At 50.9% G+C, this 27,833-nt stretch overlaps 1 protein-coding gene across 1 annotated transcript in view; it reads left to right on the top strand.

Annotated features, from left to right (window-relative positions):
• The window catches only part of HPSE2 (heparanase 2 (inactive)), a 119,304-nt gene that overhangs the window by 79,662 nt on the left and 11,809 nt on the right, over nucleotides 1–27,833 (top strand). Inside the window, exons 4-9 of the mRNA XM_054163844.1 lie at nucleotides 979–1,152; nucleotides 1,709–1,880; nucleotides 11,336–11,383; nucleotides 20,984–21,077; nucleotides 23,590–23,696; nucleotides 24,699–24,813. Coding sequence (XP_054019819.1) covers nucleotides 979–1,152; nucleotides 1,709–1,880; nucleotides 11,336–11,383; nucleotides 20,984–21,077; nucleotides 23,590–23,696; nucleotides 24,699–24,813 — 710 coding nt within the window. The remainder of the gene's footprint in view (nucleotides 1–978; nucleotides 1,153–1,708; nucleotides 1,881–11,335; nucleotides 11,384–20,983; nucleotides 21,078–23,589; nucleotides 23,697–24,698; nucleotides 24,814–27,833) is intronic.

Below are 27,833 nucleotides of genomic sequence, written 5' to 3'. Positions count from 1 at the left end.
TGATTGAAAACACCACAGTTATCTAATTACTCTCTAACTAAATCTCCTTTCACTGTTGCATGTGTTTGTATCCTGCTAACACTGGTATTAGCTTCATCAGGCATTTGAATGATTTTGAGTTGTTGAGGGGGATTGGGGTAAAAAAAAAGGCATTAAGCATTTTGGCTCTCTTGTGTTAATGTCACTCCTCCCTGAATAGTGGGGTCAGTTCTTTCTTTGGTTTCTCACTCTGCTGCTGGCTGCTGAGCCACCACTCATCAAGGCCGCAGCAAGGCAGAGGAGATGTCAGCTGGGGAGCTTTAAAAACAGCAGGTATGACAAGAATCCTGAAAAGACTCCAGTATCCCAGAGGGCCACCCTGGCAGCAGTACTTGGCCAGGCTTCTCCAGGCAGGGAGCCCTCTTCTTTCCCTGAGATCAAGGGGTGGCATGAATCTCCTCTTTCCAGAGGTTAGCTGGCTTCAAGGTGCACACCTTGGAGGCTCCACTTAATTATTGCTGACCCTTGGTTACTGCACCAGAGCCTGTTGGAGCAGAGAGCAGGCTTTGATGGTATGTAGGAGAGGTGGCCATGAGCTGGCAGCCCTGGGGTGGTGATTTCCTCCTCTAATCTTCAGGTGCTGCAGGGATCTACTCTGAAAAAAAACATGCAGAGCAGGGTAAGCACAGGCTTTCTTTGCCAAGAGCGGATGAAAAGAGATGTTATAAAGTCACTTGTCTCTGGTAACGTGGCCCCTAGCTCTGCAACAGTGATGGAGGACATCCAAGTTTCATGCTGTAAGGAGATGAGCCCACTACCTGGAATCCTATCCTGGTTTCAAAGGTCTGGTGCATTTCTGCAGTTACAGGTGTCACAAGGATGGCATTTGACCCTGGTTCATCCTGCATGGAAGGCAAGGCATGATGGACAGCTGGATCATTTGAACCTCCCTGGAACTAGCTTTCATTTGAACTACAAACTGGTTTTGTTTCTTCCCAGCCAGGTCTCTAGACAAACTCTATAACTTTGCTGACTGCTCTGGCCTTCACCTGATCTTTGCACTGAATGCTTTGCGCCGAAATCCCAACAACTCCTGGAACAGCTCCAATGCCCTCAGCCTGCTGAAGTACAGTGCCAGCAAGAAGTACAACATCTCCTGGGAGCTGGGCAATGGTGAGTGTGGGAACAGGAGAGCCACGGGAATGGAGCTCGCTGTAGCAGAAAGGTATTCCCTTTTGGAAGGGAATATTTGCAGAGCCCAGGATGCTTTGCCAGTGTCGTTTCAGAGGAATCTAAAGGCTTTTGCTATAAGGCAGTTCCATCTCAGTGACAGACCTGGCATGTGTTAGCCCTTTAGCTGGACATTTCCAGCAATTGGTATTGAGCATGTGAAATGTTTCTGCCCCAGCTACTTAATACAGCTAGTCCTAGGGTGTCCAGACCAGCAGCTACAGTGCCAAGGCAAGTGAAGGATCCTGCAAGTAACAGGAGCATGGCACCAAGACGCAGGTCTTTCATCCAGCAGGCAACAAAAAGGGCACAGGAGTTGTAGCTGGTACGGGAGAGCAAGTGATGGCCCTCATCCTCCCTTCAGAGGCTCCTTCTGCTGCTCCACAGAGCCAATAGGCAGCTCTGCAGAGCTCAAGCTGTGAGCTGTGTATCTCTCTCCAGAAGTGTGGATGAAGGAATGGAGCTGGCAAGCCTTGCTTGTCCATTTTTATTTTCCCAGAGCCCAATAACTATCGGACCCTGATGGGCCGCTCGGTGAACGGCAGCCAGCTGGGGAAGGACTACGTTCAGCTGAGAAGCCTGCTGCAGCTTATCCGCACTTACTCCAAAGCAAACCTCTATGGACCCAACATTGGGAGGCCCAGAAAGAATGTCATCGCCCTCCTGGAAGGGTAAGTGATGTTGCTTTCATTGAGAAGAGATCAGAAACCCCTCCTGAGACTGATGCCCATTGTAGTAGTTAGACTTGCTCATTGGCTTCCTAAGGTCTGACAGCTGCCAGGACAACAAGGATCTGTGTGGCTCACCCACTGCAGTACCAGGGGCTTGGGGCCATGGTTGTCTGTGCCGTTAAACCTCTGCAGAGATCCCTGATGGGATTTTGGACTGGACTGATTAACACTCTCCCAAAGTTTCCCCAGCATTTCCTAGTTATAGGCAGACTGAGGTGCCCACCTTGTTGGGATACGAAGACAATGGGGGTGAAGGCTCCTGTATGTCTGCTGGATGTCTGCTGGCCATGGGACCAGGAGGTTGGTCCTGACACCAGTTATCAGTGTAGGGATTGTTTCAGAGTTCTCCTGGACAAATTGCTTTGCTCTTTCTATTTGGTGACTCTTCTCCCTGTGCTTTCTCCATCTGTACAGAGGAAGAACCTGTAGCAACTTTCTTCACTGGCCAAGCCCTCTGCTCCATCCTAGGAGAACTGGCATGTGTCTATTTTGGGGAGGCTAGAGGTGGAGAAAGAATGGTGACAGTAAGGGACACAGACATCTGGAGGTGACATTGGACAGCTACAGGAACCGGGGAGGTGTGGAAGCCTGCTGGCAGCAGGAATTGGGACTGTGTGGCTCGAAGACTGTGCAGGGAGGGGAAATTCCCTGCAGGACTGCAAACAGAAACTCCAGTGCTGAGCGCTGGGCAGGGGGAGGTGTGGAAGGGACTCTACTGGGAGCAAAGCCGGGTCTAGCATTCATTAACATCTGCATGAATGATCTGGCAGAAACAATAAACAGCACACTGATGCAGTCTCCGGCGAGGCAGGGAGGGAGCCAGGGCCAGATTCTCAGCTCTGCTGCAGCAGCAGCACAAAGAGACCATAAAGCTGGTCGAGCCAGCTGCGATGCCAGCATCCCTCCTGCTGACAAAAGTGGGAGACCAGCCCCTGTGCCCACCCCGTGCCTGCCACCCATGCTGTGTGAGCACTGCTGGCAGGAGCCCCCACGTTCGGCGCGGCGCAGCAAGAGCGGTGCAGGGGGAGTTACAAAATGTTGTAGTAGCCTCGATCAGCAGGAAATCTATTAGTGCCGGGAGGAGCAGGCTGAGTAAGGAAAACATGAGATGAGAGCCAAGAAGCTCTTAGAGAAAGGGAAGCCCTACTGCTGTTTTGCCCTTCGTGCACCGCAGCCGAGTCCCAGGGAAGAGGGGTCAGGAGAGCCGAGTCACGCGGCTGGGGTGGTCCAGCAGCTCTGCCTTGCTGGAGCTGTGCTTTACTGACACCAGCCCCAGGAGCCAGGCTGTAGTGTACAATCTCATGGAGAGGATGGCAGAAGCACCATCTCAAATGACAGGGCAGGTATGAAGCTGTGCCAGGGGAGGTTTAGGTTGGATATTAGGAAGCACTTCCTCACGGAAGGGCTGATCAGGCACTGGAATGCACTGCCCAGGGAGGTGGTGGAGTTGCCATCACTGGAGGTCTTTAAGAAAAGATTGGATGTGGCACTTGGTGGCATGGTTTAGCTGATGTCATGGTGTTAGGTCATAGGCTGGACTTGATGACCTCAGAGGCCTTTTCCAGCCTCAATAATTCTGTGATTCTGTAGGGAAGAGCTAGGGTTTGAACATCCCTAGTGGTGGGATGGTGGGGGCTCTCCAGACCCTCACACTGGTCTGAAAGAGCTGTAACGAGCATGACTGCACTCCAAGCTGTATGTTGTGTCTCTGATGCCATCAGGTTCCCAGGCTCTCAAAACTGATCTCACCCTCTCACAGAGAAACTTGTGTCCTGCACGCCTTCTGACTTCTCTTAGGTCTTTTCCAACCTTGTTGATTCTATGGTTCTGTGATTCCAAACCCTGATGCCTGTAGCTCACGGTGAGAGGCATGCATCCACGTGGCCTGAGAGCCCATGGGGTCCTGTGAGAAAAGAGCTGCTTGTCTTTCCACATAAAGACCCCATTATTACTAGGCAGAGCATAAAAGGGAGGAAAAAGTCTGATTAGATGGAAACCAAGGGCTAAACACTCATTTGTGGTATTTGGAAATGGAGTTGCAGAAGAAGAAACAAACTGCCTAAGCTTGACAGCATGAGCTTTATTCTCAGCAGCTCCCTGAGGTCTCTTCAATATTCTTGGTTAGTGCTACCGAGAGCTCTGCCTTCTGCAGGATCATCACCTGGGAGTCCTGGTGGATAACAATGTATCCATGGGTCAGCAATGTGCCCTTGTGGCCAAGAAGGCCAGTGGGGTGCATTAGGAGGAGTGTGTCTAGCAGATCGAAGGAGGGTCTCCTCCCCCTCTACTCTGCCCTAGTGAGACCTCACCTGGAATATTGCATCCAGTTTTGGTCTCCCCAGTTCAAGAGGGACAGGGATCTGCTTGAGAGATTCCAATGGAGGTCTACCAGGATGATTCAGGGACTGGAGCACTGCCCTGTGAGGAGAGGCTGAGAGCCCTGGGGCTTTTTAGTCTGGAGAAGAGAAGACTGAGAGGGGATTTAATAAATGTTTATGAATATCTGAGGGCTGGCTGTCAAGAGGGAAAGGACAGGCTCTGCTCAGTTGTACCCTGTGATAGGACAAGGAGTAATGGATATAAACTACAACACAGGAGGTTCCACCTCTACATGAGGAGGAACTTCTTCACTGTGAGGATCACAGAGCACTGGAACAGGCTGCCTGGAGAGGTTGTGGAGTCTCCTTCTCTGGAGACTTTTAAGACTCATCTGGATGTGTTTCTGTGTGACCTGTGCTAGATTCTATGGTCCTGCTCTGGCAGGGGCATTGGACTTGATGATCTTCAGAGGTCCCTTCCAATCCCTAACAGCCTGTGATCCTGTGATTTTTCCTGAGTGTGTGCAGTTTTCATCCTGTGGCCATAGGTCTGGTCAGTGGGATGTGGCTGGGGATGTTACATCCCAGACATGCCTCAGAATCCTGAACGAGCCCCACAGTCAGCAAGCATGAGAGAGCAGAAGGGAGCTGGGAAGGTGTTCTCAAAGGTGTGCCTGCTGTTTGCCTTGCTAGACTGTAATGAGTGCTCACAGCAGGATGGATGCCCCAGAGCAAGTAAAGTGTGTGCAGCTGATAGTCCTGATGATGTGGAATCTGCAAAGTTTTTCTCACATTTTAAAACACCTGCTGAATTGCAGAAGTCAGACAGGTAGGAAGAGGTATGCCAAGTGGGAGATCATGGCTGAAGGGGAGAGATAAGACTGAAGACAGTGTATTAGTCTGGCAGGCAAGCATCGTCCTGTCTCACAAACTGAGGAAGCAGGTTTTGGTGGGGGAAATAATAGAAGTAAGCTGAAGTGGGGAGAGGAGAACTCAGAGAGGCCCAGGGACTGATCTCTGGCAGAAGCTGCCATTAGAAGTTCTCCAGGGAAAGCCTCTAGAGCTACCTGAGGTCCTGAAACGCAGAAATGTTTCACTATGAGGTGTTACCTGGAATTATGTTTTCCTGTTGCATGTTCTGTGTTCCAAGCACTGTAGTCTATTGTTTAACTGTTATCTCAAGCAGCAAAGCTAAACTTATTGTTTATGTTTAAACCTTGTCCTGCTGTCACAAGGAACTGGGCATTGCTCTTTGCTGTACACCAGGCTCTGTCTCACTGTTGGAGACAGACACTTCCAGGGCTATTCTGACCCAATCCTAGGGCATGTCTTCCAGGCAGGGTGGAACTTAACCCCTCCTGTGGTGCCACCTTTCTCTGGGATCTGCTGGACAAGACTAGGAGATGAGCAGAGACCAGGGACCTGAACGTCTGCACCATGAAGGGGTGTGCACGCTGTCCCACTGCAAAGGTTGTCCATAGGCAGTTGGCACTGAGCTATGCTGGCTGAAACCCATTCCCTTTCCGATGATGGAGATAGGATATGGTGAGAGGAGGATAACCCTGCCTGAAACAGAGCAGCACAAGCCCCTCACTGTTGAATTACTCTTGAGCTCTTGCTCCACCCTGCACAAAGCAATGGCTCCAAGCAGCCACAGAGTGCATGTCTCAGTGTCACTCTGGGATGGCAAGTTTTGGAGGCTGGACCACGACCACTACTACTGATACAAGGGCAGGCTCTGCAGTGGTGGAGCATTGCTCTGATGGCAGGGACCTGCTGTGCAGGGGCTAGAAATGGTGTCTTGTGAATGCACAGGTGCAAGAGGGAATTTCTCCAGATACAACCAACAGCTGAGTTTGATGAGGTGTTAATTAGACCATTCATGCAGCCTGAGCTGTTGGAGAGCAGACCACTTTAGCTACCTACTGCATCTGTGGGTACAGCAATCCCAGAACTGCTCAGAATTTACTTGGGGGCAGGGGGGGGATTGTGAGATTCTAAGGAATTAACATAGATTTTAACAGCAGATCAGGAATCAGCCACAAAGGTTAATGCATGACTGAATCACACACTCAGTGCTGAAAGAGAAGAAACATGAGGGAAAACTATTAGGATGCAGAAATGATAACATGTGTTAGAGCTCTGAACATTTGGTCCAAAAGTTAGGCAGGCACATCTGGGCAGATTTGGCTAGGGGCTCTAATGACCTGTTGTGCCTTGGCAGATGTAGCCTAGTTTTTGCCACTGGACACTCACAAGTGTTGAGATGTTACCTCCACCACACTGGAAGCTGCAGTGCCAGGACAGTAAGGACTGGCAGGCACTTTTGTCCATGCTAGGCTGGCTGATGATGATGCTTTGGTGCCACTTTGAGTCCTGAGCCTGCTGAAGTCACTAGAGAAGTGAAAATCTTTCTTGTCTGGAGGTATAGACTCTCCCTACCTGCTCATCCCCTGGCTCTTAGAGCTGCTGCCTCCTTGGCCTCATCTTGCTACTGGTCTCCTTGTGCAGCTATATTCTTTGTTACAGGATCACTCTTTTTCCCCCCCTTTTCTTTAATGTTTAAAGGATTGCAATCTGCAATTACCTGCATGGAAAAAAAAATTTGAAATGTAGTTGGCTCTTTAATGTATCGGGAATGAACCTAGGAAGTTCCAGTGACTGGAAGCTGAAACCAGACACATTGAGATGAGAAATAACATACTTGGGGGCTAATTAACCGTGGAAGCAATTTGCTTAAGGTTGCAGGAGGTGCTCCATGACTGGCAAGTATTGAATCAGGACAGGAGATATATTTGAGAGATGTGCCTGCAGTCAAATGAAAGTTGCAGTCCTGGGAGGTATGGCTATGAGAGATGCTTTGGGAGTGGTCAGACCTCAGCCATGGTTTCACAGCATGACACGAGTTTTGGAGTCAGTACCATCCTGTGCCGTTGCAGCCCTTCTGCTCCACTTTTCAACAGCTCATTCCTGACCTGTGAGATACTGTCCCACCTTGTGCCAGAATTAACATTTCTAGGACAGAGCTGAGCAATGTTGTTAAATTCTGCTTTTCTCAGCGCTCCACCATGAGCCTCAGATCTAGCTCAGTACAGGGCCCCACGAGTAGCAGTGCTGGCATATGGGTGCCTCCAAGGATAAGGAGGTGGAAATGGACATTTCCAAGCTCAGTGGTTTTGTCTTGTCTTCAGCATCATAAACTCCCTGCCCAATGATCCTGTTCCTCCACCTACCTTTGCTGTATTCTGCTTTCCCACCTAGGGATAGTACCCAAGCAGGTTTTGAGGACTTTTACTTCAGCCCAGGTTGCTGATGTGTGGAATTCTGGCCAGGGATACCACACAGGCATATCCTGTGGCTGCCACCAACCTGGATTACAGGGCATGGCTGCAGTGGTTGCCCACAATGGCTGCAGAGCGCGGGCTGAGCTCGTCCCACTGCTCTGGGGAGGATTTAGCGCACATGCGCTGCGCAGCCAATGAATGCTCACAGAGAAAGGCCAATGTGCAGGAAAATGGCAGATTTACTGCACCAGGCCAGCCCATCTGTGCAACACGTGCAGGCATCTGAGCCCTCCAGGAAGCATCTGGTTTACTGTGCCTGTGTCACACTGCACACATGGACATCACGCAGTCCAGGAAATCCCAGACAAGAATGTGCCAGCACTGGTCATTTACACCATATGGATCTTCACTGGTCTCCAAATCCGTGGTTTGAGCAGCACAGGTGTTACAGGAATAAAGGGATTAGGAACATCTCTATACCTGAGGTGAGGGTACTTGGATGCCTGTGCATCACTGCATCCCCACCTGCCCTGCACTTCATCTCTTGTTCAGGCAGTACCACTTGTTGGCTGTTGGTCTGCCGTAGGCTCTCTTTGGAGGGCAGAGACCGTTGTCCAAGTTGTGCTCCAGGCACAACTCCACCAGTAAGGCAGGACTTGGAAGTTTTACCAGGAACTTTTGAACTTCATCCTGCGAACATCTCAATAAAAGGAAGAATAAAGAGCAAGGGGAGAGGGGGAAAACCAACCAACCAACCAGATGTGGAAAGCAAAATTGACCATCTTTTATGGTAAAACTTGAAAATGACCAGAACTAACCAATTTATGTCATTTTTGTGGAGCCAGAAGAGGAACAGTAATCAAGCCAAGCTATTTCTGTCCTGCTTTGGGTCTGTGCTGAACTACCTGAGTGATGCCTGTATCCTAACACAGAATTTTTTCAGGAGCTTTTTGACAAGAGGTCAGTTAGCTTCCTACAGACATGTGGGATGGAATTCATGGACATTCTACTTCTGCTACTCCAGAGGTGCTGAAGGATTTGGTTTGCTTTTCATTCCCTGCTCAAAGACCTCTGTGGTGGGTGTGTTCACAGCAGGGCTGTAGATACTATAGAAGAGGCAGGAAAGCTTAAGAGCTGCTTCCTATGAGCTTGGTCTGCTCATGGTTTTGGACTGCAAGTGGAGAGCACCAAGCTGAGCCTGAAGAGATTATTAAGTAAAGTCTGAGAGATGATTTCTTTTGAGGCTAGCAGATAAAGCATTTGAGTTTAGAAGGCAAGCTGGATTCCTCTTCAAACTCAATACAAGCTGTGTTTGCAATTTCAGTTTAGAATTGATTAGTTCAATCTCGACAACTTCACATACTACATCTTAGGCAGCAGTTCCTGTAATGAGCATCTGATACCTGGGAGTAGGGCTTTTTTGATCCTTTGGGCATATTTCTGTACACTTAGTTTTGTAGAACTGCAGCAAAATCTCCTTTCTGCCAGATGAGTTGCAGGGACCAGTTCTGGGCCCCTCAGTTTAAGAAGGACGTTGAGACACTTGAACATGTCCAGAGAAGGGCAATGAGGCTGGTGAGGGGCCTTAGTACAAGCCCTGTGAGGAGAGGCTGAGGGAGCTGGGATTGTTTAGCCTGGAGAAGAGGAGGCTCAGGGGTGACCTTATTGCTGTCTACAGCTAACTGAAGGGAGGTTGTAGCCAGGAGGGCGTTGGTCTCTTCTCCCAGGCAATCAGCACCAGAACAAGAGGACACAGTCTCAAGCTGCGCTGGGGAAGTTTAGGCTCGAGGGGAGCAGAAAGTTCTTCCCAGAGGAAGTTGTTAGCGATTGGAGTGTGCTGCCCAGGGAGGTGGTGGAGTCACCGTCCCTGGAGGGGACTGGACGTGGCACTTGGTGCCATGGTTTAGTCATGGGGTCTGTGGTGACAGGTTGGACTCGATGATCTTTGAGGTCTCTTCCAACCTTGGTGATTCTGTGACCTTGCACCTCTCCCTCTGGTTGCCCTGGGGCTGGTCCAGCTGCTCTCATCACCCTGCTAAGCTGGGGAGAAGCCAGTCCCAAGCCACGCCCCTGGCACTGGTCTCTCGGCCTGACCCTCAAGAGAGCTGTAAAAGCACTTCTGAAAGACAAGCCTGGGAACTGAAGCCTGCAGCACTGCTCGGCAGCGGTCGGGGGTGCATCAGTGCTGTGTGGGTTTGCAGCATGTTGTTGTTTTTCCGTTTCTAATTGTATCTCTTCCCTCTCTGTCTGCAGAGATTTATTACTGCTGCCTTTGCCAGTGTCCTCTTATGCTTCACAGGGTCCAGCTGCCCTTTTGTCCTGGTCTATAATTGACCATCATCATTAATTTAAAGTCAGAATAATTGTTTCCAAGCCATATTTAGCCTGAAGCTTGCGGCTTTTGTTTCAGACCTGATTAGATGCTCGTGTGCCAGAAAGATTGCTGCTCATCCTTGCCATGAGAACTAGTCTGATCAAAGGTCTCATCAATCCTTACAACCTTCCCTTTCCTTCCCCACTCGGTATAGGGCTGTCCTGGGGGAGCTTGCAGGACCCAGTACCACTGATCCTTGGGTCTTGGGTGGGGTCAGGCAGTTGTGTGATTCCTGTTGTGTCCCTGAGCAGCCTGAGACAGTACTGATGCTGATCAGTTTATTTCTCATCACATTCACCTGCTTAAGCCAATATCTCCTGTCATATGCATATGTTATCACTTCTGAAATGCATCAGCTCCACAGCAGACAGCTGTGCCTGTCCAGTTGCTGTGTACCTTTATGTCTCTTCCTGTTTGTGCCTCTAAGCATAAGAATGTCGTAACTCCTTGGGCTTTCAGAATCCCATCAGGTTGCTAACAGCCAGTGCCAAAGAAACAGCATCAAAAACAGGGAAGCACATAGTAGTATTTTTCCAGCCTTTCCTCCCATCCTCCAACATTCAGGGGCTTCCTGAGTTTGAGGTGGTGTCTTTGCATCTAATTGCTTTGCTGCTTTTTAGTTTCGTTTTGTTCCGTTTTTTCCAGTTCTTGCTTGAATCTGGGCAAGGAGCTCCTCAGCTTGAATACATATTGAGTGAAGAATATCTGAGGGCTGGTTGGCAAGAGGGAGGGGACAGGCTCTGCCCAGTTGTGCCCTGTGATAGGGCAAGGGGTAATGGATATAAGCTACAACACAGGAGGTTCCACCTCAACATGAGGAGGAACTTCTTCACTGTGAGGGTCACAGAGCACTGGAACAGGCTCCCCAGAGAGATTGTGGAATCTCCTTCCCTGGAGACTTTCAAGACCCATCTGAATGTGTTCCTGTGTGACCTGTGCTAGATTCTATGGTCCTGCTCTGGCAGGGGGCTTGGACACAATGATCTTCAGAGGTCCCTTCCAACCCCTAACAGCCTGTGATCCTGTGAAGAAGTGTCTTCTTTTAAGATGACCATTTAAAACCTTTCCTTAACCTCTATTGAGAGTTGTTGCAGTTACAGAACTAAGTGCATCATACCCTGAGATCTTCCCTCGATGCTGTTGTGCTCTGAAAGCTCTCCCTGCCTGCCCTAAAATGATGGCCAGAGCTCTGCTGCTAGTTGGGTTTGACTCCATTATTCTCAGCTGTGCTTGCTGCAAGCATTTATATGAAAAGTAATTTATTCTTTCCATCTAAAGACACACCAGTTTCATTAGAAAGAGTCTATGGGTGTGATGACCTCCCTTGATATCCTGTGATATAGAATGGAAATGGGTTGTTTTAGGACTTCCCCTGTGACAACACTGGGCTAATGTGGTTTCTTCCTCTGTTTCTTATAGGTTCATGAAGGTGGCTGGCAGCACTGTGGATGCTGTTACCTGGCAACAGTAGGTATTCATCTTTCCTTCTACTTTCTAACACTAATTGCAGTGATCAGATGATGCTGGGAGCAGAGCTGATGCACTGTCTGGGTATGAATGGGGGCAGATTGTGACAGCCACCTCTGTCTTCATGCTGCATTTAAACAGGTTAAAGAATCTCTGCCCCTCCTTATGGAGCCTCTGGAACAAATACAAGAGGGGGAATGCATTAACCTCTACCATTGTGGCTCAGATAGAGGCTAAACCACCACTGTCTGCATCCCTGGCCTGCCTGATTGCTGCAAACCCCTGTGCTGGTCTGCTGAGACCCTGGGCCAGCAGCTCGAGTGGCAGCCAGCATGGGCACAACAGAAAGCAAATGCCACATGTTACAGATGTATGGGACAATCTGAAAGTCTTGTTCCTTTCACTCCCATGACTATCTCCCCATGACTGTTGGCCTGAAGCTACACTGCTTTGATTCAGAGGAGAGGAGGTAGCTTGGTCCAATGCCCTGGTCCTTGCTCCATTTTGTAAGGGTCTCAGATGCCCATAGACACACCACTGTCCTGTGCTGCAACCAGGAGCTGATGTCAATGAGTAGGGAGTGAACATCCAAGAACCAGCCCCAGTTGGGGTGCCAGGGGGATGCTGATACCTGTTTTTTCTCCTGTTTCCTACATGTGCTGCAGTTCAGAAGGGCAAAGCAAGCTCTGAGCTGTAGCACTGAGTGTGACAAGCACTGAATGAAGGGAAAGGTTTTATTTGAGGGAAAATCCCTAAACATCTTCTTCCTCTTATTTCCAGCTCTCTCAGTTTGCACACTGTGGCCAGAGGTAGGCTCCCCAGCAGGCTGGGGCTTTCTGCAGTGGGAGTGCAAATGCCAATGCAAAGGTGATGCAGTGTGCAAGCACAGGAGCAACCACCACAATTAATAGAAAAAAGAGTTTGTGGGGGAGGCAGGACTCTCTCCTGCCACAGAAAGGACACATTTCAGAGGCAGGCACAAAGCACAAACCATGATGAGACCCCCTTGTGAATCTGCTCTGATACTGTGTTAAACTTCTCATGCAGTGCACCAGCCTTGAGCACAGAGCCAGTGTCTCAGGGACAAGGTGAGCTCATGGGTGCTGCCCACAGGGCTTATTCCCTAAGCTGGTGCTGCACAGTTACCCTCTGTGGGGTGCTCAGGTTGCTTTGCTGAAGGGTAGTAGCATGGTTTGTAAAGCCCATCTTGAGTGGGTTTTAGGACATGAGTTTTTCTTGGAAGTGCACCCACAGTCTCTGTGATGGTGTGTTAGCCTTGCAGCCTCCTGCAGAAGTGATTGTTGGCATATTAAACTGGTTTATAGCACCAGGCACGACCAGCATTCAACAAGACCTGGTCCTCAGGGAGTTTCCTTACTGTGCTGCCTTGTTGATTGCTTTGGTGTTTGGCTGCTGGCGCTTCCCTATCAGACAGCAGCAGGAGCTCGCTGCAAAGAGAGCAGTGGGGTAGCAGAGCATTCAGAGCAGGATTTGTGCTATTTACAGGCTCATGCTGTGCAGTGGTGATCTATTTTTCAGCTGGGAGTTTGCTTTTCATGATTACACGATGTGCCGATCACCTTTACTTAGTCCAGGAATTTACTTTCTGCACTGGAGCCTGATCACTGCGCCAAGCCCCTGGATGAGTCGGAGGAACAAACTTCCAGGCTTCAGATGTGGAGTTTAATCCTGGTGTGCAGGGAACCTGCTCACACAGCTGCTTTAAAACCTTTTCTTACACTGGATCGATGCAAAGTGCTTGGAGGCTGCAGTGCTGCGTGGCCATGCCAAAGCAGCGAGGGCTGGGAGCAGGAGGGCTGCCGCAGCTCCCCGTGGCAGTTGGCAGATGTGAGAAACTGCTTGTGGACCCATTTCCACTGCAGCATAGGAGCCACTTCTCACCCAGCCTGGGTTTGCAGCTCTGGATATTGCACCTGCACGTGTTTGCACAACTGCTTTAGTGGTGGACTTGGCAACGCTGGGTTAACGATTTGACTCAGCGATCTCAAAGGTCTTTTCCAACATAAATTGTTCTGTGCTTCTACGACTGGCAATGGCCACAGCTCTGAGCTGGGCTTCTGTACTGTTTATGAATAAATGTCAAAACATTTGTCTCATCCCTCTGCTCCAAACAGCAAAACAAACCAAAACAAGTTCTTTTGTATCCAAGAAGAAAATTATTAGCAGGCAACTAATCTGCTGTCTAACTTCAAGTACGAACGTTTCTGTTCCAAACGCTAACGTTCCCCTGGGACATCGGTTATAAATTTGTCAGAGCTGTTACTCCTTTGAAAAGCCTGTTCCTCGCTCCAGGAAGGGAACTGAGAAGGGAATACGCTGCAAGGATCCCTGCTCTCTGTGTGAAAACCGACGAGGGCTGAAATATTATCTGACAGGAAAGTGACACCGGGTGGAAACAAGCCTCCTCGCCAGCCTCGCTGAGCATGGTTTCACTTACACATGTAACTCAGCATGTGTGCCTCCCTCCCTCTTCAGAAGTGATGTGTTGCTGGAGCGGGATGTGTGAATGGCTTTGAAACTGCTCAGGGAATTTCCACTAAAGGAGGGTGTGGCAGGTGGAACCGACAGTGGCTCCAAGAGTTTTGGCATTTCCCTGCTGATTTAGTCTGTTGTGCTCGGTTATGAGTAAAATGCTCTGTTTGGTGTCGGCCACCTCAGCCTTTGGGTGCAGGTTTTCGCTGCTCGGAAGCCTTCCCACAGCCAGCTCGGCGCTGCTGTCCTCACGCATGGTGAGGATTCATAGAATCATTAGGGTTGGGAGGACCTCAAGGATCATCTAGTTCCACCTGCCCTGCCCTGCCCTGGGCAGGAATCCCTCACACTAGAGCAGGTTGCTCAGAGCCACATCTAGCCCGGCCTTAAAAACCTCCAGGGATGGGGCTTCTATCACCTCCCTGGACCTCCAGTATTCCACCAGCCTCATGGTGAAGAACTTCTTCCTAACATCCAATCTAAATCTGCCCATTTCTACTTTTTTCCCATTCCCCCCTAGTCCTGTCATTACCTGACACCCTAAAACGTCCCTCACCAGCATTCCTGTGGGCCCCCCTTAAGATACTGGAAGGCAACAATAGAGATTCATTGCGCACTTAAGCCTGCAGTTGTGCCCAGTTCCATCCCTAGGCGCGCTCTCTCAGTCTGTATGGTTGCTTTTCCATCCAAACTCCTGTGCACAGCTCCAAATTTGGCATATATTTAAAGGGCAAATCCTTATGTGACGCTGCCTCTGACGCACAAATCCCTACTACTTATGGGGAGAGTAAATGTTTGTGTCTTCACAGCCAGTGGCTCCTTGGAGAATGCCATGTTATCCTCCAAGATGGAAAAATCACTTGCCATGTGTGGCGAGTCAGAGAGCCTAGGCATGTGGGCATGTCTGAGATGCTGCTTGGAATGCTTTTACTGGGCTTGGCTTGGGTGACATCTTTGGTGGCTTAGACAAGTTGAGAGTGGAGAAGCTCATGAGGCAGCCACAGGGGGCAGGTTTCCCAAAGCTGCTGAGGGAGAGTTGCCCAGCATGTGTATACACACCTCAATGTATGTACCAAGGGTATGTATCTGAGCTCATGTGAACCTACTGCAAGTGCTTGGAGTGCAGCATCCTCAGAGGCTGTGCCTGCAGAAGGCTTCTCTAGAGCACAAATCTTATGAGGAGTGGCAGGGAGAACTGGGGTTCTTTAGCCTGAAGAAAAGGAGATTCAGGAAGACTTTATTACTCTTTACAACTACCTGACAGAAGGTTGTAGAGTGGTTGGGGTCAGTCTGTTCTTCCAAGTAATAAGTGGTAAGGCAAGAGGAAGCTGCTTCAAGCACTGCTAGGGAAGGTTTAGGTTGGACATGAGGAAAAATTTCTTCCCCAAAAGGGTTGTGAAGCCTTAGAATAGGCTGCCCAGGGCAGTCATGGAGTCACCATCCCTGGAGGGATTTAAAAGATGTGTAGATGTGGTGCCTAGGGATATGGTTTAGTGATGACTTGGCAGTGCTGAGTTGATAGTCAGACTTGATGATCTTAAAAGTCTTATCCAACCAATATGATTCTGTACTGCTGTGATACTATAAAGGAATCATTGGCTCGTTTCCATCTGGCCAGAGCATGGCTTTGCCCACTGGCTTGCCATCCTCTGCACTGCTTGAAGGAGGGTGCAGTACCACAATCTCGACCAACTGCATGGGTCCAGGCAGTGTCATGGTGTGGATGAGGAGATGGCATGGTGCTGAGATGGCTATCTCGAGTGGGACAGATAGAAGCACCTTGTCTGGAGGCAGAGAAAGGCATGGGTCTGGGTTGTGCCTTTAGGGGGCATAGAGCAGCCCACAGGCATTCTTCTTTCTTAGCACATTTATTAGAATAGGGATGGGATGGGATGGGATGGGATGGGATGGGATGGGATGGGATGGGATGGGATGGGATGGACCGGACCAGGTTGGAAAAGACCTTCAAGATCATCAAGTCCAACCTATCAGCCAATACCATCTAATCAACTAAACCATGGCACCAAGTGCCTCATCCACTCTCTTCTTTAACACCTCCAGTGATGGTGACTTCACCACCTCCCTGGGCAGCCCCTTCCAATGGCCAATCACTCTATTAGTTGACTAGAGGTAGGCAGCATCTCTCTCTTGTGCCCACAGGTCTGGGGGAGCAGGTCACATCCCACCTTTCCTCTCCAGGAGGAGCACTGGGGCTGCCCTGTGTCTTGTCCTGCAGTCTCAGGAAGATGCTCAGGGACTGGGACCACTTCTGCTGGCAGAGGTGTCTCAGTTTCACGGTGGTAGGGTGTCATGCTGACAGCAGGGATCTGCCCTGCTCAGCATCCCCGGCAGGCAGGTCCCCTAATTCCTAGCAGACTCTCCCTGTAGCAGCAGACAACAAAGTAGATCCGGAAATTCCTGAGCTTTGGGAAGTGGGCTTTAATGTAATTAACTGCAACAGAAGAAGAGGTCAGATAATAGGGGCAAAGGTTTCTCTTTAAAATGAAAGAGGAGGTAAATGAAACCAGCTGCCCAGGAGCCAGTGCACTACCTTCATTAAACATGGGACAGTGCTTATGGTCCCATGCAGCAAATTGTGGATGTCTCCAGAAAACCATTTTCAGGGCAGCACAAGACCTGAAGGTGACAGGATAGAGATGTGTAGCTGGCATCAAGTTCACCCAGTGCCCTGCTGCCTGGAACCATCCCTTGCTGGGAGGCACTGGGCACCTGTGTGCATCCTAGCCTTGCACCCTGCCCAAGAACAAGGACATTCTGACAGTCAGCTGTGCTCAGCCCTGCTTCGGTACTGTTCCCAACTCTTGTCCCTGTGTCTTGAGTCTGATACTACAGTTCCAGCTAGGGATGGGGGTCAGGAATTGGGGTGGTGCATTTCCTGACACAGGCACAAAATGCTGCCCAGGCTTTGGCTGAGTCCTTCCCCTGTGCCGTGCTCTAGTTTGGCTATCTCCAGAGTCCTCCCACTGATCCCATCCTGGGGTTTTAAGGCATGTTCAAATGGGGGGTTTAGAAATGGGGTAATGTAAGTGGAAGGGAGAGAACTGGTCTCATCTTTGTATAGCATAACAGGGCACCCAAAGTACATGGCCTTTCCCCTGAGACTCTTTTCTTGTCTAGGATTTAGTTGCTAGATTACTCTTTTCCTTGGCTGGTTCTTCTCATGTTCCTGCAGACTGTCTGTCTGCAGAGGTAATGGCATCAAACTGTAGAACACAATGAGTCAGATCTGTATGAAATTGCCCATATCTATTCTCTCCTGTATGACAAGAAATGGCATGGTTCATGGCCATAGTGGCCATGCTGGTATCTTTGGCCCAACTCTGGTGCTGTGTCATAGCCAGAGCCCACTGAAAGATCTGCCAGCTTGTGCTGGGAGACAAATAGCTTGTCTGTGAGCTACATGTCCTCTACCTCTGCAGAACTGTGGCTGCCAGAGACCTCTACCTGCATTTGAGAGGGCCTGTCCTTTTGCCTCCTTTGGCACTCAGACCCTTTTGGCACTGAGAGAGGAGGATGTGGACGCAACAGCCCCTGGGGCTGGTTTGACCCAGCTGCCCAAGCACCATCCTGCTGCCTGGAGGATGTCAGCTCTCTGCAGCTGTTGCTGGCTTTTGTAGAGGTTGGAGAGTTGTGACTGCTCAGGATTTTTTTGGTGTTGTTTTTTTTTTTGTTTTAAGTCAAGTGCACTGAGTCATTGCAAATATCAGCAAAGCTGCAGCCTTTGCTCCTGGGAATAATCCACGCCTAATGAGCACTTCTGCTTTAAAGGGCTGTCAGTTGTTTGCATTTTGTTGGTTTCTATGCTGCCTTTACCAATGGTTAAAGTTCTCAAAAGGCTAATGATGAAGCCTACAGCTGGAAACAGCTCACTCGCTCCTGAGTAGCCTGCTACCAGCACAGACCAGCGTCTCGCTCTTCCTTGCAAGCCTTGTGCAGCTGGTGCCATTTTCCCTCTTTCTTGGTCTGGGGAAGCTGAGAAGTACCTGTTGGTGTCCAAGAATGTCCAAAGCAGATCTGCAAGAAATCTTTGCCCATCTTAGGGAAAATTGCAATTGTTCTCATGCTCAAATACCCAAAGCTGATGTACTCCCCTTCTTGCTTTCCCTGGGGAGATGCTAGCAGCAAGATTTTGTGATACTGAAACGGGTTTATTTTTGCACTTCCTCTCTCTACCTGTCTCTGTTTCTCTGGTCCTGTTAATGAAGGTGGCAAAAAATGAGGCTGGGGCATTTCTCTTCCCTGCAGGGTCTTGACTGTGCTCAACACAGCACTGCTTTCTTTGGCTACCTCCTGGGAGGATAGAGCCTCCTCTGAAGCTGCTGCTGGAGAGATACTCCCTTGGCAGTGGAGCTGTGGGTCAAAAGCACACCTTGTGCTTGTATGGGATGAGGATGAGGTGCAAGGCTGCTTTTGTTCTCTGAGGGGTTTATTCTGAGCTCTGGGATCACACTGACTCACAGAGACAAGCTGAACCCTGCAGAAAGCCTGCTGTATTGAAGAGGCCATACACAGATTGGGGTCTCTCTAACTCCATCTTTTCCAAATCAACACAACCTTGTTTTTATGGCCTCTCACCCAGGTTTTGGCCCAGGTGATGGGGTTTTGGTCCATGGCAGTCTGAAGAAATCGTTTCAGTTCACTTCTTAAGTGCTTTGCTAAAATCCAAACATCTGCCATCCCCAGAGTCCATTGCTTTGTAATTTTGCCTTTAAAAGTAATCTCTGTAAACCCCACCACTGCCTGCTGCTCACAGATCTGCTCTCCTCCCATCAGCCAGCAGTTTGATAGTGTACAAGCGATCAGAATGATTTGAAAACTCCTTAAGTCCTTCCTGGAGATAATCTCTGCCCCTAGCACTTCCCAGTGAGGACATAAAGAAATGCCTCTTGCTTCCTTCCCCAAGTTGTACAATGTTGGAGTGGAATTTGGGGGTGACTGGCATGATTCCCATGCTTTCCTGGGGACACAGCTGGGACCGAGTGCTGGGGACAAGGTTGACAAAGAAGGTTCTTCTTGTTTCATGCATTTACAAGTTGAGCCTGTAATGCATTTCTGTTTAGAGACAGTCAGTGCTGGTGGTGTTCCCCTTTCACTGCAGACCTGCACAGCTCCAAACACCTCTATTCTCTTATTGGGCTAATGTCTTGGAGCAGTTAGGCATAAAAATCCTTTCTGGGCACTTGTATGTGTGTGTGTTGCATGTGTGCCGAGTGCTCTGACTGAGGCTGAGTAAGCCCATGGCATCCTTTGAGGATGCTCCTGCTTTCCAGCCACTGTGGCCACTAAAGCTGCAGCCCTGGAAAGGTGAGTCTACCTTTCTACAGACCCCAGTTCTTCAGCTTATTATGTATCACAGCTCCCATGGCTGCACTGGAGTCTGTAGAGAAGGAGAAGAATGTCTGTAATGGGTGGATGCTGAGTGGACGTGCCTCCAGTGAGAGATGGAAGCCAATAGCTGAGCCCTGACAGCCACAGCCAGAGCTGCTGTAAGTCCTGTGCACATTTGTACCCCCAGCACAGCTCCAGCATGCACCAGGGCTTGCTGTGTTGAGTGGTTGATGCGTGCTGCACATTTGGGAGGAGGAGGTTCAGGAAGTTTCTCTTGCAAAACCTGTTTATTAACCAAGTGGCTGTCCCAGAGGTATGCCAATGCGTGCTGCAGCAAACATCCTGGTATCCCTGCTTGGCTGGGGGGAGCCTCTGGGAGATGTGCAAGAACTGCCACTGCTCCTTGCATGGAGGCAGAGATGACAGCCCCAGACATTTCCTCAGGAGGAACCAGTTGGAGTTACCTCTAGCCACAGGGTATTTTCACTCTGGGACAGACTGCGTCACCTTATGTCCTAAAGCCAGGAGATGGTATTGAGGCATTTCAGAGCCTTCCTCCCACACTTGGAGACAGATGATTCACATCAAGAAAAGCTGCACTATAGATGTGTTTTATATAAGCAAGCACATGGAGAGCAGGAATCAGCCCTCTGTACGGGAAACACTCTCTGGCATTCCCAGGGCAGAAGGGATTTCTGCGAGAGCAGGACTTCCCCTGCAGCTAATGGCCACAGCTTTTCTTGAGTGGGGGATTCAGCTGTGGATTTTGCTGGCAGATCAAGCACTCTGCAAGTGGTGCAGAGGTGCTGGGAGCAGGATTCACCCTGGTGCGCAGACCCTCAGCCCATGTACCTCACAGCTGCTAATCCTTGTCTCAGAAACACCATCCAGACTTAGCCTGGAGAGTTGTTATTGCAGCAGGATATCCACCAGCAATTCTGTTGCTCAGACCAGAAGTTGTTCTATACAGTTGCCCCTCCAGACCAACCACTGAATGGAGGAGACCCTGCCCACAAGCTGGGCAGAGTGATATAGTTATTCCAGCACCTAGGAGCTTGAGCAGCCTGTCCCATCACCTCCTGGGTCATTAATGCAGCAATTCCCAATGTATCTCAGAGGATATTTGCTGCTTGAAACCCTTCCCTTCCATGGTGTCTGTGTAGTGACCTCCTGTCTAAGGCTAAGGGACCCTTTTTTGTCAACCATTAGATTTTGCCATCCCATATGAGCTATCTTTCCAGTAGCTTACCTGCATTTTGAAAACAGTGTGTCCCTAAGACAAGGGTACAGAGGGGGCAAGTTGGAAGAGCAGAAGATCTCCCAGGATCTCTCTCCCTGGTCTCTCTCCCAGGTCTCTCTCCCAGATGCTGCTGTCACGGCATCATGTCAGAGAGTCTGTCTGTGGGGTTTCCATGAGATCAGTGCAGAGGGTTGCTGCAAAGCCTTTCTAGTTGGTGGTTTTATCCCAGCCTGTGGTGTTCTACTTCCAGCATGTCACCAATAATAGTTAAGGAAGTGCAAAACTTCCCATGGTTTCTGCATGCTCGGTGCTCAGGGTGCATCCACTTCATGCCCTGTTTCAGAGGCTGGAATCATCTTGCCAGACACAGATGTGGCCAGGGGAGGGCAGCGTGTAAGCAGGGACACTCCAGAGTGAAAGAGGAAGCTTCTTGGTATGGGGCAGCAGTGGGACAGGAGGATGTGGGTCAGGGTAAAGCCGTGATCAGCTGTCTGGTTCTTGTCTTATTCTCTTTCCAGTTACTACATTGATGGAAGAGTGGCCAAAGTGACAGACTTCCTGAAAACACGCCTGCTAGACACTCTGTCTGACCAGATCAGGAAAATCCAGAAAGTGCGTGAGTGCAGAGGGTCTGCAAGGAGCGAGGGCACCGTGCCCAGGCTGCCCGACCTTGGCACAGCTTGTGCCCGGGGCTCTGGCCTCAGAACCACTGCGCTCCCAGGGGAGCCAGCACTGGGCAGGGATGGAGGGTGGCTGCTGAGGGTGGCTGTGCTCCCAGGCTTTATGCAGAGAATGGGAGGAACGACCAGGCAGCACCATGCCTGGCCCCAGGGTGGGATGTGTGGTGGTTTGGGGAGGCCGTGGGCTGCAGCATGGCGTGGACTACACAGGTGTGCTGGGATGTGGGCTGAATTCCTGGGCTGGGGCAGCCTTTCTGAAGCAGCCAACTGGCTTGAGTCACCCATCTGACTGTTCCTGGAGGGAGCAGCATGCAATGTGAGTGTTGTCTGAAACAGCCATGTAGCACCAAACCATCCTGAGCACAGCTGGTGCTGTGGCTGCTTAGGACTGGGCTCCTTCTGCAATATCTTGCCCCACTTACAGCACCTAAAAATGTTGCTTGCCAAGTTGTGACAGTTGCATTTCCAGGGTGATTTTCACTAGTGGAGAATCAAGATCATTATGAACAACTGTTTGTGGTTTTTATTTCTCCTCCTGGTGATCATGTTTTGATTGTGTTATAAAACCCAGCTGTTGCTGGCATGCAGTGTCAGAGCCCCTGGCTCTGCCTGGCTAGCTTAGCCTGCAGCAAGCCCTCCTCTACCCACTGGCTGGGGGACCCAGCTCTCATCTCTAGCAACTGGGTAGGGTATGGGAGCTCCACAGAGTTCCCCCACTTTGGCTGATACTGGGGCCAGGGCTGTGACCAGCACGCTCAGCTGTCAGCCCTGAAAGAAATAAGGAACACCTAAGAAGCAGGGAAGGCTTTAAGGACTGTAGGAGATGTCCATCTGTCTTGCCTAGGTTTTTATACTAAACCAGTCACTACAATGTCTTACTGTTGTAATTCCTGTGGGAAGAAACCATAGGATGAGTAAACAACTCAAAGAGGCCCCACAAAAGGGGATGCAAGGGTCTTCACAGGACAACTGGAGGAGGGAAGCCACTTGCTTAGTCCTCTGGCACAAACTGGGAATCTTCCATGCATGCAGATGATCCTCCTGCTGTGGGGAGGCATGGTGGGGTGGCCAGTGAATTCAGTGCCAGGGCAATCAAGAGGCACCAGCCAACTCTGCTCCTGCTGGAAGTACAATACCTCACCAAATCTGGCAGCACATCCCACCTCTGCTGCAGGTTGGGAACCTGCTGGGAAGGGAGCAGGACCCCCATCCATCCCCAAACCAGAGGCAGCAAGGAGCTGCCCTCTGTGAGGGTTTGGGGAACCACAGGGCAGGATTTGGTCTGCACAGAGCAGGGCCTGGGAAGGACTGTTCCAGGAATGCCAGTGTGGCTGAGCAAAAGCACAGCGCTGGGTGCTAATAGCCTCCAGCTTGGCTTTGAGTCCATGCATCCTGTTGGGGCTGATTAGAGCAGCTGGGCTTGTCCACTTCCCTGTTTTATTGCTTCCTCTCCGACGGGGGGAAGGTGGCGGGCTTAGATAATTACAGGCAGGATGCCAACACCTCTGGGGCTTCAGTCAGGGATGTCGGCTCTCACAGGCTGTGAGTGGGAGGCAGACCAGAGCTGGCGTATTTAACATCTTTGAGGGATCCCAGTCCATCCAGCACATTCCAGTGCTCCTCACTAATGGGGCAGGATCCATCAGGCTGTGTGGAGCGCTCCTTGGGCCGCTGGGTTTGCAGACATCTGGTCGTGGGAGCTAGTTGCCTGGCCTGGAGAAGTGGGATTGCATGAGAGAGGACAGAGCGTTTTGTGGTGCTGGAGGTTGCTCATGCTGGGAGAGGTCAGCTCTGGCCATCCAAGCCCTGCTGTCCCACCTGGCATCTCACAGGTGTTTGTGCTGCCATCTGGAGCTTTGTAAGGGGTGGGACAGCATGACCTGCATGACCACTTGGGTGGCACTTGGGTGCTCAGCCCTGTGGTTGGTTCTTCCCACACCTGGGAGCATCCACTGCTTTCTTCTTGGGTGCCCAGCATTCCTCTATGTGTATCCAGTAAGTGTCTCAGTGCTTCCATACCTTAGAATCATTGGGGCTTGGGTGTTGACTGTGCTTGGCAGCCACCTTACATGGGGACACGGAAAGCTGAGGTGACATGGTAAGGTGGCCTGCAGGATGGATGCATGGCGAGACCATAGGGAAAAAGCAGGGTCTGGACTTGGGAGCATGAGAGCATGTTTGGGAGAGAACATTTGAAACAGCACCAGAAGATAGGTAGGAGGACAAGCAGCAGTGAGGAGAGAGTGAGGAATAGTCTTCAGCCATCCAGCTGTGCTGAAGACACCTGGAGACTCTGTCAGGGTCAGACAGACACTGACTGCCCAGCAGCACCATAGCTAAAGGGCTCTGTAAGACTTCTCAAGGCACAGTGCAGGAGATGTTTGCCTTGGCTTTCACTTGTAGGTTTGTGAAAGTCATTTTGGTTGCTTTCATCTCTGGCACAGGTAGTGAACACATACACACCAGGGAAGAAGATCTGGCTGGAAGGCGTTGGTGCGACCTCGTCCGGAGGCATGAACAACCTCTCCGATTCCTATGCGGCCGGGTTCCTGTGAGTTATGCCAGCTCACCAGCACCAGGTCACAGCCATCCCCGTGGGCTTTGCCGGCTTAGGTGCTGCCAAGCCTCTGCAGCTGGAAGAGGGCTGCTCTGTGCCCAGAGACCCCACCTGTACCTCCTCAGTACTGCCCAGCAGTCCGGGCACCGTTATTTTCTCCGTAGCATTCCTATTGCCCCTCCCCAGCGCTGCTTTCCTGTGGGTGACCCAGACTCTGGCACCGCCAGAGAAGCAGAATGAGGTGGGAACCACATGAAATCACACACTGGAACCTATGGTGTGCCCACAGGGCATGGAGGGGAGGTGTGATCTGAGCACGCCAGTTCTGAGAGCCTAAGGCTTTTTGCTTCTGGCTGTAGCCACAGGCTCTTGCATGTCTTGGCTCTGGGGCACCTGCCCAGGGAAGCACTTGGCAGGGCTCTGCTGTAGAAACCTTTTCTCTGCTTTGAAGCCACAGCCATTGCTGGCTCCTGGAGCTTGTCTACTGGCACAGCCCCATGGCACAGCCATTCTGCTGCAAAGTCCCAGTTCAGATCTGCAGAGCTAGGCGTGATCACAACAGATGGCTCTCCCTCATGCCTTGTGGAGAAGCACAGAGGCATATCCAGGGTAGGAGGGCCGTGGCAGGCCATGGGGCTTGAAAACTTTGCTTGGGGAGTGTGAGGAGATAGGTCAGTGCAAAGGTCTGATCTCCCCAGGCTTTGGGCACAGTGCTGCCCTGCTAGGTTGCATGCAGGGTGTTAGGATATGCAAACTGGGCACAGCTGGGGCAGAAGTGGCTGAGGTGGGAGGAGAGGCATGCAGGTTTGCCACAGCAAGGATAGTAGGAGCTGGTAAATAGCCAGCTCATAGAACCATTTGAACCTGCAGTTCAGGTGCTGGGAGCAGACACCGGGCTGGGTTCGTGAGAGCAATGCCACGTGCTGGAGCATGGCTGTGCCACTGGGGACAGGTGGTGTCCCCATGGTGTCCTGACTCTGCTCCCTCCATCCCCAGGTGGCTGAACACACTGGGCTTGCTGGCCAGCCAGGGCATCGATGTGGTGGTGCGGCACTCCTTCCTTGACCACGGCCACAACCACCTGGTGGACCAGAACTTCAACCCCTTGCCGGTAAGTCTGCTCAGGGGTATTTGTGCTGGTGCTGGCTTCTCCCCACTCACTGAGCAGGACACTTCTTTCCTTCTGGCCTGTCTGAACTCTGCTTGAAAATTTTTCCAGATCAGTTTCTTACAGTGTTAATAGGAGATGCTAGTTGATGTCAAACACAACATGTTGGAGGTGGGTGGGGAATATGTATCTCTGCAGCTGAAACTTCATCTGGTGCCCAGGGTCAGTAGCGTGGGAGGGAGGCTGGCATGGCCAGAGGGTGCCAGCAGGGAGTCAGAAGGAGGGAGGCATGTGGCAGAACCACCATACACAGCACAGAGTGGGCAGTCAGATCCCTAGTGATGAGCCAGGCACCCAGCTTCACATCTCTAGAAACTGAGGTGAAGGGCATTTCAAGGAGATCCCTGGCTTCACAGGGAACAGAGGTCCTCACATGGTGCTGATAAAGAAACCATGTGAAAAACCCTGCTAAAAGTAGCAGGTTTCCTTTTCCTGGGAGGAGTTAGTGTCTGTGCTGCCCTGGAAGCGAGGAGCTTGGCAGAGCATCTGGGCACTTCGCATCTCCCCTGGAAGGGATTTATGGATCCCTGACCAAGCAGTCGTGCCAGCAGGCTGTTGGAGAGGTGCACAGCCCTGCCACAGCCAACCCACCATTGATGTTGTGCTGGGGTCTTGGCAAGTGGCTGCCACAGGGCAGAGGCTGAGGGAGACATGTCTGGATCAGCTCTACCTACTCAGCATATGAAAACAGAATCCTCATGAGAACATCTCTGAGTGACGAGGGAGGATGCAGGCAGTGCTGGTGACATGAGGATTGTGCTGACCTCCCCAGCATGGCCTGGTGGGTGGCTCCAGAGACAAAACCAGTGAGCAGGAGAGCACAGTCCCCAGCCTCTGTCAATCCAGATATCTCTTGGAGCACCCTGGGCTGCTCCTCATGCACCCTTCCAGCAAATGTACCTGCCAGCTCTGGGAGCCTGGGCTGAGAGCCTGGAGGGCTTTGAATTTTGTCTGATATGAATTTGAGACTGGGGCAAACACTTGATTAATTTCTTCTGAAGAGCCAATTGCCCTGGCCAAACCACATCTTCCCCTGCCTTAGAGTCCCCACATACTGCTCTTGGCTGGAAGGGTGCAGGGCAGTTTCTGCCCACTGGGGCACACAGGGGCAGTGGGTGGGCCGTGGCCAGCTCTCCCAGCTCAGCAAGGGAGGTCTTTAAAATGAATTTTGCTGTTGTTTTAAAGATGTCTCCCAATAAGTTAGATGCCACCTCCCTGATGGCTGTTTCCTCGCTCTTCCATATGCTTCAGCATCGATCCCACAAATTCCATCATGTTCCTGAACCAACTCCGGTGGGTGCTTCCCTAGCCCCTTTGACTCCATTCCCGTGGCGTAAAAGAGCCACGGTCAGGTGCAAACTGACAGTTTAAAAGCTGCAAACACCAAAAAGACCAGCGAGACCTAACTGTGACCTGCTCCGCAGGCCAGCGGCCGCTCCGTTCCCGTGGGAGCTATCAGGGAGATGAAAGCCGCTGGCTGTCCCTGCGCAGGAGCGCGGTGCTGTGAAATACAATCTGCTCATTAGCTGCCAGGACAAAGAGGTTTCCGCACGCCGGCTGGCCGTGAGGCAGCTGCCTGCTGAGAGAAGGGCCCCACCGCCGCAGCATCAATCGTGGCTCGGCTGGCAGCTCCTCAGAGAGCCGGAGCTAGGCTCCCCGTAGCAGCCTTTACACCTCCTCCTCTGCCACTGCCTAGATCTCTGCTCGTCAGATAAAGGGGACTGTGTGTTTCGGAATGCTGAGCTGAAGATGAGCCTTTTGTAGAGGTTTTCTTAGCTGTATGGACCAGGGAGAGTTTCCTGTGCAGTCCAGGAATGCTGCAAATACAGCCTTCCATCCTTGTGCTGAAGAGCTTCCCATATAAAACCAAGTAATTTGTAGTCTATAGCTATATGAGCACTGTGCTGCTGTCACACATTCCCTTCTCCCTGTCCCTCCAATGCTGCTGGACTTGCTTATGTGAGTACTGTCTCTGTTAGGGCATGTTACAGCTGATGGCATAAGAAAGCTGTTAAAATGTGGTGTGGGTGCTGTTTGGTGGGCACTTCTGTGGGAGTCTCAGCTTCTAAATCACCATAGGATGATGTTTCTGCCTCTCCCCTGGGTCTGCAGTGCTGGGGGAAGTTTGTTACATACAGGGGAAGGACCAGATAAATCTCTGCACTACTTGATATATGTCAGAGTGATAGTGACCATCATGGGTCATGCTGTGAGCTAGTGAGGGGTACCAGTGTGTTGGGCAGGCAGGGAGTATGACTTCTCTCTGGGCATGGGTGTTGGGCAGCAAACCCAAGCAGCCTGGTGGGGCTTGCTCTGTGTTTTCTGAGGGTTAAGTCTGGCTTGCAAATAAATGTGTAAACTCTGATTGCTTTGATAGGAAATGCAAGAGCAGCTGGGAATGCCTGCTTGCAGGCAGGGCTGCAGTGAGTCCTTGAAAGCAGAGGTTTCAGCTGGTTTGTCCCTGGCTCTGCACTGTGGTGGCTTGTCAGGACAATGTAGCCTGGCTCCCTGGAAATGATCTCAGGTGACAGAAGTGTGGCCCAGTGGCACTGCAGCTTCACAGTGGAATTAGTGAGATGGTCATGTCTCTGCTGGGCTTTCCACACACAGATGGATCACAAGCTATGAAGCATCTTGTGGTTGCTGGGATATCTTGCAAGGGACACACAGCCTTTGTGCCCCCATACAGGTCCTCCTTCCATGAAGGAGCAGCTCTGAGTGCCTGTCCTAACTGCCAGAATTGCCATCTACCCTCTCCTCAGAGGTGATGCCATCAAAATCCCATGCAAGGGATGGGTGCTGCTGGAGGGGAAGGTGAGGCCATCTGTCCAAGCCTCCTTCCAGGTACAGGTCTGAGGAATTTGGTTTATTTTACTGAAGAAACTGGAAGACATGAGGTTCCCTGGCCTTAGCACAGATGTAGTCAGGCTGGGAAACAGAAATACTCCAGCTGACCTTAATGC

Source organism: Dryobates pubescens, chromosome 8 (genome assembly GCF_014839835.1).
Source record: "Dryobates pubescens isolate bDryPub1 chromosome 8, bDryPub1.pri, whole genome shotgun sequence".
NCBI classification, from domain to species: domain Eukaryota; kingdom Metazoa; phylum Chordata; class Aves; order Piciformes; family Picidae; genus Dryobates; species Dryobates pubescens.
The sequence above is the reverse complement of the archived record's forward strand: the minus strand, read 5'-3'. Positions and strand labels throughout refer to the sequence as shown.